This window comes from Ceratotherium simum, chromosome 30, assembly GCF_057802395.1.
Source record: "Ceratotherium simum simum isolate JZ-2026a chromosome 30, ASM5780239v1, whole genome shotgun sequence".
Lineage (NCBI taxonomy): Eukaryota > Metazoa > Chordata > Mammalia > Perissodactyla > Rhinocerotidae > Ceratotherium > Ceratotherium simum.
The window spans coordinates 30,598,272-30,611,605 of record NC_141929.1 but is presented as its reverse complement, the minus strand read 5'-3'; the positions used below and the strand labels follow the sequence as shown (position 1 = coordinate 30,611,605).

The following is a 13,334-nucleotide window of genomic DNA, read 5'->3' as shown; positions in this document are numbered from 1 at the left end:
TGATGAGGACACTTAGGCCCAGAGAAAAGTGATTTGCTCAGGGTACCAGAGCTATTAGGTAACAACCAGAGTCAAGGTCAAAGATGACCTAGAGGAGGAGCTTTCGCCCGCAACCCAGAATCTCCATCAGCAGCATTACCCACCACCACCCCAAACGCCACCCTAAATAAACAGAGATGGGGGAGAAATGTGTGTGCTTTCTAACACAGCTTCTATTACTGGGCAGGCTCCTTGCCCCTCTTTCCCTCCAGATGGCCTAATCCCCTATCCCCTCCTATGCAGACGTTCTGGAGCTGCTGCAACACACGTTTAAAGCCTGGGAGTGTTTCAGAGGCCTCTTCTGGCTCTCACAGTCTGTTGCTTCAGGCCTCTTGTGGTGGAGCTGTGGGAAGGGGATGAGGAGTGGACAGGACTCTGGAGGTGACCTTGGTGGACCCAGAGTCATCTTTTCTCCTCCTGTGGCCTGCCCAATGGCTCAGGTCCTCGAGGACCCTGGAGAGGCAGCCTTCTGTGCCTGTTTCTGGCTAAAGAGCCACAAGGGTCTGCCAGCGCCTCTTTGAAGATCCACGAGGCTGGGGAAGCTTCTATCATGGCTGTAGTATACTGATATTAAGGCGCTCTGTTATACGGAGAAAATTCAGCTGCTCCCAACATAATAGTACCTAAAAGCTGCCATTTTTTTGAGTGCTTTTCTGTGAACACTACACATGCATTATTTTATTTAGTTACTACAACCCTGTGGGGTAGGAATTTTTCCACTCCTAGATGATACAAGCTCAGAGAGGTTAAGTGAGTAGCTGAAGCCACACATCTATCTGGTAGGGCTGAAAGATTCTGAGATTCTACAGTGGAAAGTTTGAAGGAGGCGCTGTCCCAGGGACCAGACTCAGATCCTCACTGTGGCCTCCAGCCTGCTGTGAGCAGTGATCAGTAAGGATACGTCATTCACCATCTCCAACCTCTGACTCTCAGCTGCTCAGGGTTTGACCAAGTGGTCTCAGGTCCTGGGAAAATCCCTATCCTTCCCCTGCCCCCCCCCCATATAGGTCCAGAGAGGCCCTTGAACTTCCTCAGGGGGAAATGGAGCCACAGCCCAAGTCATTTCCCTTTTTGGGGCCAGGTTCCTCATCTAGCATGGAGGGCAATAGCTGTTTTTGCCTTTTTCTAGTAACAGCAGCTCAATTTCCCTTTGGAATCTCCCCACCGTCAGTCTGTTTTGAGTGGAACAGATTCTAGTCCTGGTATCAATTTCTATATTAGTCAGGACTCTTTCAGCTGTAACTGACAAACATCCAACTCAGACTGGTTTAAGCAAAAACAAAACGTACACCAGAAATCAAACACATAAAACACCCACCCTGAATATATTAACCCCCTTAATGGAACAGCCGAGGGGTTGCTCCTAGAATTGCTGGATCCAAGTTGTTTATCCCCATTTTACAGAAGGGGGCAACTGAGGGTCATGGAGACAGTGACTTGACCAACGTCACAGAGCCAGTAAAAGAGATTGGTAATCCTAGTGGGCCTGACCCTAAAGCAGAGACCCCTGCCTAACCTGTCTGTCAATGGGGCACATTGCTCTGTGGGAAAAACATTCAGTTCCAAGGGGGCGGAGCTATATTAGCAAAGAGGACAAGCCGACACCTAAAAGGGTGGGGCTAGCGCTCGGGGTGGGGCCAGAGCCTGGGTGCAGAGCCAGAGGGGGCGCGGCGAGACCAGGGCGGCTAGGTAACCCTGGCGCCTGCGCAGTGGCCCCGCAGCGGCGCCTCGGGCTGGGACTGCTGCGCGCGCTCAGCCTGGGCAGCCGCGCTCCCTCGGCGCTCGGCATCGGTCGCCTCGGTCCGGTCCGACGCCCGGCTGGGCCATGAGCCGGTGCGCAGAGGCGGCGGCGGTGGCGGCCACCGTGCCGGGCGCGGGCGTGGGGAAGGCGGGGCTGCGGCCGCTCATGGTGCCCCGCCAGGCGTCCTTCTTCCCGCCGCCCGTGCCCAACCCCTTCGTGCAGCAGACGCGGATGGGCACGGCGAGGCGCATCCAGGTGAGGGGCGGGGGTCTGAGAGAGGAGGCAGGTGCCTGAGAGAGGAGGCAGGTGCAGGTGAGGGGCGTGGGTCCAACAAGGGAGGCAGATCCAGAGGAGGGGCGTGGGTCTAACAGCGGAGGCAGATGCGGGAGAGAGGCGTGGATCTCAGAGAGGAGGCAGATCCAGGTGAGGGGCGTGGGTCTGAGAGAGGAGGCGGCCAAAGGGAAAGGCATGGTTCTAACAGGGGAGGCAGGTCCAGGTGAGGGGCGTGGGTCCAACAGGGGAGGCAGATTCAGAGGAGGGGCGTGGGTCTAACAGGGGAGGCAGATGCAGGAGAGAGGCGTGGGTCTGAGAGAGGAGGCGGCCGCAGGGAAAGGTATGGGTCTAACAGGGGAGGCAGATCCAGGTGAAGGGCGTGGGTCTGCGAGAGGAGGCAGATGCAGGTGAAGGGCGTGGGTCTGAGAGAGGAGGCAGATGCAGGTGAAGGGCGTGGGTCTGAGAGAGGAGGCAGATCCAGGTGAAGGGCGTGGGTCTGAGAGCGGAGGCAGACAAAGGGAAAGGTATGGGTCTAACAGGGGAGGCAGATCCAGGTGAAGGGCGTGGGTCTGAGAGAGGAGGCAGATCCAGGTGAAGGGCGTGGGTCTGAGAGAGGAGGCAGATCCAGGTGAAGGGCGTGGGTCTGAGAGCGGAGGCAGACAAAGGGAAAGGTATGGGTCTAACAGGGGAGGCAGATCCAGGTGAAGGGCGTGGGTCTGAGAGAGGAGGCAGATCCAGGTGAAGGGCGTGGTTCTGAGAGCGCAGGCAGACACAGGGAAAGGCATGGGTCTAACAGGGGAGGCAGATCTAGGGGAGGGGCATGAGTCTGATAGAGGAGGTGATCTGAGGGGGACATGGGTCTGACGGGAGAGGTTGTCTGAGGAGGTGTGGGTGTCTCAGGTGGGTGTGACAGAGGAGGTGTCTGAGCAGGGCGTGAGTCTGGGACGCAAAGGCTCTGAAGAAGAAGGAGAGGTAGATCCGAGAGGGGAGGGCTTTTGAAGGGGCCATGAGTCTGCAAGGGGCAGAGATGTGGGTCTGAGAACTGAGGGCACATGGCGAATGGTCTGAGGGGTGTGTGAGAAGAGAAGGTGCAAAGAACATGGGCTTCTGAGAGGAAAGTCCTAGATTGGAGGAGGCTGAGCAGGCCAATGGCAGAGGAAGCATTCCATGCTGAGAACGGGGCATAAATCTGCAAGAAAAACTTCAACTTGAGTTTCTCAGAGTGTAGTAGGCCAACCTACTCCAGGAGAGTGGGTTTCGGAAGTCTTTTTCTTTTTTGCCTTAGGGAAGGAGAGGAGTCAATCTGGCGTGGGGAGAGTGAGGGAGAAGGCAGAGAGCCCAGGTCTGGAATTAGAACAAGAAGTAAGGCTGGGATGATCTAGCCGAGCAGGGGCATCAAGGGTAGGAAATCAAAATCTAGGAAAAGGGATAATGTGGGTCCGCCTGAGATGTTCAAGAGTTTTTGGTCCTGAATCGTCTTTACCCAAACACTTCTCCTTGATTCAAGGATGAGAGGTAGCCCAGACTTTCTTCCACTGTTGAAAATGGCTATATGCAAAAAGGAAGTTTCTTTTCCTTTCCTTTTTCTTGTAAAGTGCTGCTTTTACCATTAGCAGTTACATTCACTTTTTGGACTTCCTCTTTGGTGAAGTTAGTGATCAGAGAACAAGATAGACTATGCAGGCTACATTTGTCCTGTGTGTTCTGCGTGAAAACATGGTTTTGAGGTTTTCCTGTCCATCTCACACATTTCTTTACTTTGGATTTGAGATAGTGTAATTTTTGCGCAGCCTATGTGTATGCAGTGAGACCATTGTCCTCTATGGTGGAGGTGGGTTAAGTGCTGGGCTAAGCAGTGTGTGGTGGTGGTTAGAGTGATGGTAGATGAGTGTCTGGTTGATGAAGGGTGTGGGGGGGAAGGAGGAAGATAATGAATGCAGTCATACCTCTTTGTAAAGAAACTAAATGTTTAAAAATTTGACCTTCATGTCTTTAAGTGGATAGATGTTCCCTTTATGTCTTAAAACTTCTGAAATATTTCTAAATACATTGATTATTATTCAAGATTAATTTTAGTCTGATTTAGTCAAATCAGTCATACTTCAGTGAAAGTATGTGCATCTATTTGGCTTCATATTTTGGAGGAAGGATTAAAGTGGCATATTGATAAGTATTGTACCTAGAGTAAATTAAGTTTTTTTATAGCATGGCCTGTTATTATTTAGAGAGCACCTCCAAATAACTTTTTAAGAGATGTACTATAATGGAAAGATGACTAAAGAACCTGCTGTTTATTATATGGCTTTAGCCAAGTCATTTAATCTCTCTCAACTTCACTGTCCTCATCTGTTAAATTGGAATAATAATACCTCAAAGAGCTAAAATTAAGTGAGATAATGTGTGAAAGAATCTGGTATTGTTTGCTGAATACTACTTAATATTGATAGTTATCTTGTACTATTTGTTGTCTACGAATAATATACTGTAATTAAAATTTACCACTTGGATTGAATGGAATTGAATATAGTGTGCTTATTTTTTAAGAAATTGAAAATCCACGTGGACCAGAGATACCAAAGGGGTTTTAATGGCTTGAATGTTCTGGGTAAAGAGAAGATTTAAATAGACGTGATTGGAAAACAACATTGTCTATGTTATCCAGTTTAAAAGATGGATGTACGTTCATTGAAGTATGACTTAATATGATTAATTCAGACTAAATTAAATCTTGAGCGATCATCAATGTCTTGCTTAAGGACTGTTGTCACTTTTGCTTCTCATTATAGGACTTAGCTTTGCCCTCCCCCTTCTCTTTTTGACTGTTTAAGGGTCTGCTACTTAGTGACGTGGAAAAAAGTAGCCTTTCGTTTCCACAATAGAATATGGAATTGAAATGTTTGGTTGTAATTGTGGGGTCATTTACCATACCAAAAATAGTTGTTGAATGCCTATTGTGTGCCAGGCGCAATGCGAATCTCTGGAGATATAGCAGTAAACAAGAAAAATAAGGATCCTGCCAATCTAAAGCTGATATTTCACTGAAAAAGTTAAACAAGTACAAAAATATATAATTCCATGTTTTAATAAGGGCTATGAAGAAAATCCAGAGGAGAGGGTAATCCTGATAGAGTGTTAAAAGAACACCTCCCTACAGAGATGACATATTATCAAATGGAAATATGATGGAGAATCCTCTTAATTTGTCAAAGAGTTACTCAAAATTGGTTTATTAAGTACTATTATTTGTTGCAAACCTGGAAATGGCACAGAAAAAGAGTGGCCTGATATTTAATATTAAACTTATTTAATTAAAATCCATAGTAGCTGCTCATTGCAAATATGTGTAAATCTTATATGAATATGCTATAACCTCATTCCAACTCTCTCTTCAAGGTCTATGCTGTGGTCCTTTCTTGCAGTCAAGATTATTTCTTGGTTATTTGCTGTCTTTATGTGACCTGCCTTGGAGCTCACCCTCTGCAAATAGTCTTTTCTCCAGGGATGTTTGTCAAAAACAGTCCAAGGCAAATGCTTAAAATCACAGCTGTCTGAGACAGTGAATAATGATTGGAGCAAACAATAGGCTAACCAAAAAGTTCACAAGAAAAAGCTAGGGAATGAGATGTCCATAGGGGACTTTGAAAAGCTTTGACATATTCCTGGGAATCTAGAAGGCCATCCAAATGCGTAGGTCTATGTGCATGCCCATGGCTATACACATGCCCTGAAAACATCTGAGAATACCCTAAGCTCTCACCTCTGGCTAACCTTCAGTCTCTGTACAAACAGGAAGTAAAAGCTAAGGCAGAGTTGTGAACTTCCACCTGGCTGTGTGTTGAAGGTATGCCCCAACATGCGCACAGAGACCGTTTGCAAACACTGGCAAACTTATGCGTTCCAGGCACTTAAGGAACTATCTAATCATTAGCTGACTAGTAAGCTAACTGATCAGAGACTTCAGTAGCCACACAGGATGAAGAATACAGACTTTACATAATTAGTTCATAAAAGTCATTAAGCAAACAACAACAACAAATAGCAACAACAACAAACCCTGGTGTTGGAGGAGAGTCTGATTTTCAGAGTTGCTATGTTGTATTATTTAAAATGTTCAGTTTTCAACAAAAAATTGCAGGTTATACAAAGAACAGTTAAAAATCTCCCATAAATAGGAAAAAAAATCAGTCAATAGAAGCTATTCCTGAGGAGGCCTAGATGTTGGACCTACCATCCAAAGACTTTAAATCCGATATTTTAAATATGTTCAAATAACTAAAGTAAACTATGTATAAAGAACTAAAGAAAATTATAAGACAGTGTGCCACCAAGTGGAGAATATCGATAGAGATAGAAATTATTTTAAAAAAAGAACTAAATAGAAATTGTGGGGTTGAAAATTACAATAGCTGAAATGAAAAATTCACTATAGGGACTCAGCAACAGACTTGAGCAAATAGAAGAAAGAGTCAGTGAACTTAAATATAGGTCAATTGAGCTTATCTCGTCTGAGGAACAAAAAGAAAAAAGGATGAAGAAAAATCGACAGAACCTCAGAGACCTGTAGAACATTGTTAAGTGTACCAACATAAGTGTAATGGGAGTCCCAGAAGGAGAGGAGAGAGAAAGAGACAGAAAGAATATTTGAGGAAATAATGGCTGAAAACTTGCCAAATCTGATGAAAAACAATCTACATATCCAAGAAGCTCAATGAATTCAAGTAGAATAAACTCAAAGATATCTGCACCTAGACACATCATAGTCATACTATTGAAAGCCAAAGAAAAAGAATCTTGAAAGCAGAAAGAGAAACAACTCATCATGTACAAGGAATCCTCAATAAGATTAATGTCTCATTGTTCATCAGGAGCCATGGAGGCCAGAAGGCAGTATTCAAAGTGCTAAAAGTAGAGATTGTCTACCAATAATTGTATAGCCCGAAAAACTATCCTTCAAAAATGAAGGAGAAATTAACAAAGCCAGAGAATTTGTCACTAGCACACATGACCTGAAAGTGATACATAGGGAATTCTTCAGGCTGAAATGAAAGGACACTAGAGAGTAACTCGAATCCACATGAAGAAATGAAGAGTACTGGTGAAGGTAACTACATGTGTAAATATAAAAGCCAGTAAAAATATAAATTTTTGTCTGTAAATCTTTTTTTCTTCTATATTATTTAAAAGACAGCTACATAAAGCAATATTTATAGGTCTGTGGATGGACATACAGTGTCTAAAGATGTAATTTATATGACAATAATGGCAAACAGGAGTAGGGAGGGAATAGAGCTATGAGTATAATTTTTGTGTACTATTACAACTAAATTGGTATTAATCCAAACTAGATTATTATAAGTGAAGATGGGAACACTTAGGGAAACCCCTAAGAAAATAAATTTTAAAATATAGTAAAAGAAATGACAAGGAAATTAACATGGTACACTAGAAAATATCTATTTAATGTAAAAGAAAGTGGTAATGGAAAAATAGAGAAATAAAAAAAGACAAGCTATACAGAAAGAAAATAGCAAGAAAGCAGATGTAATCTTACCTTATCAGTAATCACATTAAATATAAATGGATTAAACACTAATTAAAAGGCAGAGATTGGCAGAATGGATAAAAATACATAATCTAATTATATGGTGTCTAAAAAAGAGACACTTCAGATTCAAATACCCAACTAAGTTGAAAGTAAAAGGAAGGAAAAATATATCCCATGCAAACAGTAACCAAGAGAGAACTGGAGGGGCTATATATATATATTTTTTTTTGCGCGTGTGTGTGTGAGGAAGATCAGCCCTGAGCTAACATCAATGCCAATCCTCCTCTTTTTGCTGAGGAAGACCGGCCGTCAGCTAACATCTATTGCCAGTCCTCCTCCTTTTTCTCCCCAAAGCCCCAGTAGGTAGGTGTATGTCATAGTTGCACATCCTTCTAGTTGCTGTATGTGGGACGCGCCTCAGCATGGTCTGACGAGCGGTGCGTCGGTGCGTGCCTGGGATCCGAACCCGGGCTGCCAGTAGCAGAGTGCATGCACTTAACCACTAAGCCACGGGGCCAGCCCCCTGGAGGGGCTATATTAATATTAGATAAAGTAGACTTGAAGACAGAAATTGTTACTAGAGATTAAGGACATTTTATAATGATAAAAGGGTTGATGCATCAAGAAGATATAACAGTTATATATAACCCTAACAACAAAGCCCGAAATACACAAAGCAAAACTGACAAATTGAATGGGGAAATAGACAATTCAACAATAGTAGTTACAGACTTCAATTCCCCACTTTTGATAGTGATAGAACAATGAAGCAGAATACCAACAAGGAAATAGAAGACTTGAACAACACTATAACATACTATACCTCACAGATGTATGTGAAACAGTTCACCCAACAGCAACAGAAAACACATTCTTCTCAAGTGCCCACAGAACATTCTCCAAGATAGATAATTATATTAGGCCATAAAACAAAGTCTCAATAAATGTAAAAGGATTACAATAATACAAAGTATGTTCTCCAACCACAATGGATTGAAATTAGAAATCCAAAACAGTAGAAAATTTTGGAAATTCACAAATACGTGGAAATTAAATCACACACTCCTAAATAATCAATGGTTCAAAGAAGAAATAATAAGAAAAATTAGTAAATACTTTGAGATGAATGAAAATGAACACACAACATATGAAAACGTATGTGGCTAGCATTACCTTGATATCAAAATCTGAAAAAGATGTTATAAGAAAAGGAAATTGTGGACCAATTTCCTTCATGATCACAGGTATAAGAACCCTTAAAAAAATATGAGCAGGTCAAATACAACAATATGTGGAAAAGATAATATATCCTGTCCAAGTTTGGTTTATCCCAGGAGTACAAGATTGGTTTAACATACAAAAATTTCTGTTTCAGTATAATTCATCACATTAGCAGAACTTACAATGAGAAACATACAATGATTTCAGTTGATAAAGCACTTACAGCTAACATCGTAATGATGAAATATCAAACCTGTTCCCCCAAAGGTTGGGAACAAGACAAATATCTTGTTCATCACTTCTCTTCAGCATTGTACTGTGGGTCCTAGTGAGTGCAATGAGATAAGAAAAAGAAGTAAAAGACATACAGATTAGAAAGGAAAAAACGTAACTCTCTTTATTCACAGATGACATGATTGTATTTGCAGAACACATACAATCTAAAGAATCTGCAAAACGAACTGCTAGAACTAAGTGAACTGGGCTGGGTAGTAGGACACAAGATTAAAATGTAGAATCAATTTTATGTCTATATACTAGCAGCAAGCAATTGCAAAGTGAAATTAAATAATCTCATTTATAATAACAATAAAATAACATTAAATACTTAGGAATATATGTAACCAAAAACATGTAAAACCACTGCACTGAAAACAACCAAACACTGTGGTGAGAAATTAATGAAGATTTACATAAATGGAGAGATATACCATGTTTATAAATTGGAAGAATCAGTATTATTGAGATGATAATTCCTCCCAAATTGATCTATTCATTCATTGAAATCCCAATAAAAATCCCAGCAGGATTCTTTTGTTTGCATGGAAATTGGAAAATTAATTCTGAAATTTATGTGGAAATGCCAAGGATCTAGATTAGCCCAAAAAAAGTTTGAAGAAAAAAAAGTTGGAGGACACACACTACGTGATTTCAAAACTTACTACAAAGCTACAGCAGTTAAGAGAGTGGGGTGTTAACAGAAGGATAGATGAATATATTGATGGAACAGAATAGAGAGCCCACACATATATGTTCGATTGATTTTTTTTTTAAAGTTGCCAAGAAAATTCACTGGGGAATGTCAAGTCTTTTCAACAAATGGTGCTAGAACAACTAGGTAAATCTATGGATAAAAATGAACCTTGAGTGTCAGCCCTCGTGGTTTAGTGGTTAAGTTTGGCATGCCCTGCTTTGGCAGCCCAGGTTTGGTTCTGGGCACGTACCTACACCACACGTCAGTTAGTGGTCGTGCTGTGGTGGTGGCTCACATACAAAAAAAGGAAGATTGGCAGCAGATTTTAGCTCAGGGTGAATCTTCCTCAGCAAAACAAAAAACAAATTAAGGGGGCCGGCCTAGTGGTGCAGCAGTTAAGTGGGCGTGCTCTGCTTCAGCAGCCCGGGTTCACAGGTTCAGATCCCAGGTGTGCACTGACACACCGCTTGTCAAGCCATGCTGGGGCGGCATCCCATATAAAGTAGAGGAAGGTGGGCACGGATGTTAGCCCAGGCCAGTCTTCCTCAGCGGAAAAAAAAAAAAAAAAAAAAAGAGGATTGGAATCAGATGTTAGTTTAGGGCTGATCTTCCTCACAAACAAAACAAAACAAATCAGATAAACAAAAGTGAACCTTGATCCCTACTGCATACTACACACAGAAAGAAATTTAAGACGGATCATAGATTGAAACAATAAAACCACACAGCTTTTAGAAGAGGACGGAAATAATAAATACCTTCATGACCTTGAAGTAGGTAAAGATTTCTTAGAAATGACACAGAAAATAACTAAACATAAAAATTGATAAATTAATCTTCATTAGAATTAAAATTCTTCTTATCAAAATATGCCATTAAGAAAGCGAAAAGGCAAGCTACAGAATGGGAGAAAATATTTTCAATACATGTATTGATAAAGGGCTTGTATACAGAACGTATAAAGAACACCTACAAATTGATAAGAAAAGGACTAACAACCCAATAAAAATAGTCCAAAGACTTGAACAGACACTTAACATAAGGAATTAAAGGAATGATCAATAAGCACGTGAAAAATGCGCCCAACATCATTGTTCATCAAAGAAATGTGAATTAAAGCCACAGTGAGATTTCATTTTACACCCAATTGAATGGCTATGAAGACTGACAACACCGAATGTTGGTGAGGATGTGGAGCAGCGGGAACTTTCATACTTTGTGGGTGGAGATGTAAAATGGTACAACCACTTTGGGATATGTTAGAAATAAAAAAATCCAGCAAAGATGCTCCCAATTAAAAGATGTTTAATGGGATTAATTAGAAATAGTTTGGAGTTTCTTGCAAAGTGAAGTATACCTTAACCCAACAATTTCACTCCCAATGAAATGAAACTATATGTCCACACAGAGACTTGAACATTAATGTTCACAGGAGCTATATTCAGAGTAGCTAAAAGCTTATAATAGGACAAATGTCCGTGAAGATGAAAGGATAAATGAACTGTGGTATATTCATACAATGGAATAAAACTCTGCAATTAAAAAGACTTTACTATTGATACGTGTGACAACATGGTCAAATCTCAAAAATATGAAGTGAAAGAAGCCAGACATAAAAGAGTACATACTGTGTGATTTCATTTATGTGACAATCTAAAACAGGCAAAACTATGGTGAGAGAAACCTATCAGTGGTTGCCAAGGGCCAGGGATGGCGTATTGACTGCAAAGAGACATGAGGGAACTTTTTTGGCTGTTGGAAATATTCTATATCTTGATTGTGGTGGTGTTTGCATAGGGGTATATATTTGAAAAACTCTTAATCTATATACATTTAAAATAGGTGCATTTTATTTTATATAAATTATGCCTTAATAAAGTTGATTTTTTAAAAAGGCTACCAAGACCAAACATTGGCAAGGATGTACAGTGACTGAAATTCTCATACATTGCCAGTGACACTAAAATGATACTTTGAAAAACTGTTTAGCAGTTTCTTATGAAGTTAAACTATGTCTGTGACCCAGCACTTCCACTTCTAGATATTTACCTGAGAGAAATGAAAACGAATATCCACAAAAAGGCTTCTACAAGAATGTTTGTAGTGGCTTTATTCATAATAGCCCACAAAACAACCCAAATGTTTCATCAACAGGAGAATAGATAAACAAATTGTCATGTAGTCATACATAGAATAATACTCTGCAATCAAAAAGAATGAATTACTGATCTATAAAACAACACAGTTGAATTTCAAAAACATTACGTTCAGTGGAAGGAGCTAGACACACAAGAATGCACAAGGTATGATCCCATTTAAATGGCCTTTAAGAACAGACAAAACTGGGACCGGCCCAGTGGTATAGTGGTTAAGTTTGTGTGCTCCTCTTTGGTGGCCCGGGGTTTGTGGGTTCAGATCCCAGGTGCGGACCTACACACCACTTATCAAGCCATGCTGTGGCAGGCGTCCCACATATAAAGTAGAGGAAGATAGGTACGGATGTTAGCCCAGGGCCAATCTTCCTCAGCAAAAAGAGGAAGATTGGTAACAGATGTTAGCTCAGGGCTAATCTTCCTCACACGCACACAAAAAAGAACAGACAAAACTAATCTATGGTGATAGAAATCCAGCATTGGTTGCCTAAGAGGGTAAGGATTGGCTTGAAGAGGCACAAGGCGACTTTCTGGGTGGTAGATGTGTTCTGTATCTTGATTGGAGTGGTGGTTACAAGAGTATACATTTATGAAAACACTGGATTATACATTTAAAATCTGTACATTTCCTCGTGTATAATTTTTACTTCAAATACACACGTGCATACAAATAATTAGATTAAATTATATGTCAGAAAATTTGACAGATAAGTGGAATATTTTTGATGTTTCTCACAAATTATTTGATGATGCTCAGATTCACATTAGGGGCCAGTAGAGACAGAAGAAAGACAGCACTGAGTGGTGTAATTGGCTAAGAGAAAAAAAAGACAATCTGATATACATAAGGACAGTTAATTTCACTTAAAAGGCAGTATGGTGTAGGATTAAGAGGAAGGTCTTTGTAACCAGGCTGGGTTGAAATCCTGGTGCTGCTGCTTAGTAACTGTGTGATCTTAGGCAATTTAACTTAACTCTCTCTGTGCCATACACTTGGTTGTACATAACACAACTTAAGGTTGTAAGAATCAAATAAGTTACTGTGTACCAAGTGCTTAGAGTGCCTGGTACATAGTAAGCATTCACATATTATTTGCTATTCTTATTTATTTAGTTTTCATTCTTATTCTTAATTTTTATTATTTTTATTTTTTCCTCCCCTGTCTCCTTAGTGTTATTAGTTATGAAAGATAGGCAGGTATATAAAATGATGCATTTACTTCTTCACACTCTACTGCCTTTATTAACACCCCTCCTTCGACTTATAGCTCTCAAAAAGCAATTTCCCCCTCTTAATGTTGCTAGCTGCTACTTGTCTTCCCAGACTATTCAGCTTCGACTCCTCTAGGAAGCTCTCCCTGATTGCTAAGTCAGACATACCTTTTCTTT

General features: G+C 41.1%; 1 protein-coding gene across 2 annotated transcripts in view; it reads left to right on the top strand.

Annotated features, from left to right (window-relative positions):
• Positions 1-1,849: 1,849 nt before the first annotated feature.
• The window catches only part of LPCAT2 (lysophosphatidylcholine acyltransferase 2), an 84,058-nt gene continuing 72,573 nt past the window's right edge, over positions 1,850-13,334 (top strand). For both annotated transcript variants that reach the window (XM_087420245.1, XM_004431608.3), the window contains exon 1: positions 1,850-2,035. In XM_087420245.1, the coding sequence (XP_087276371.1) occupies positions 1,865-2,035 (171 nt within the window). In that variant the 5' untranslated portion in view covers positions 1,850-1,864. The remainder of the gene's footprint in view (positions 2,036-13,334) is intronic.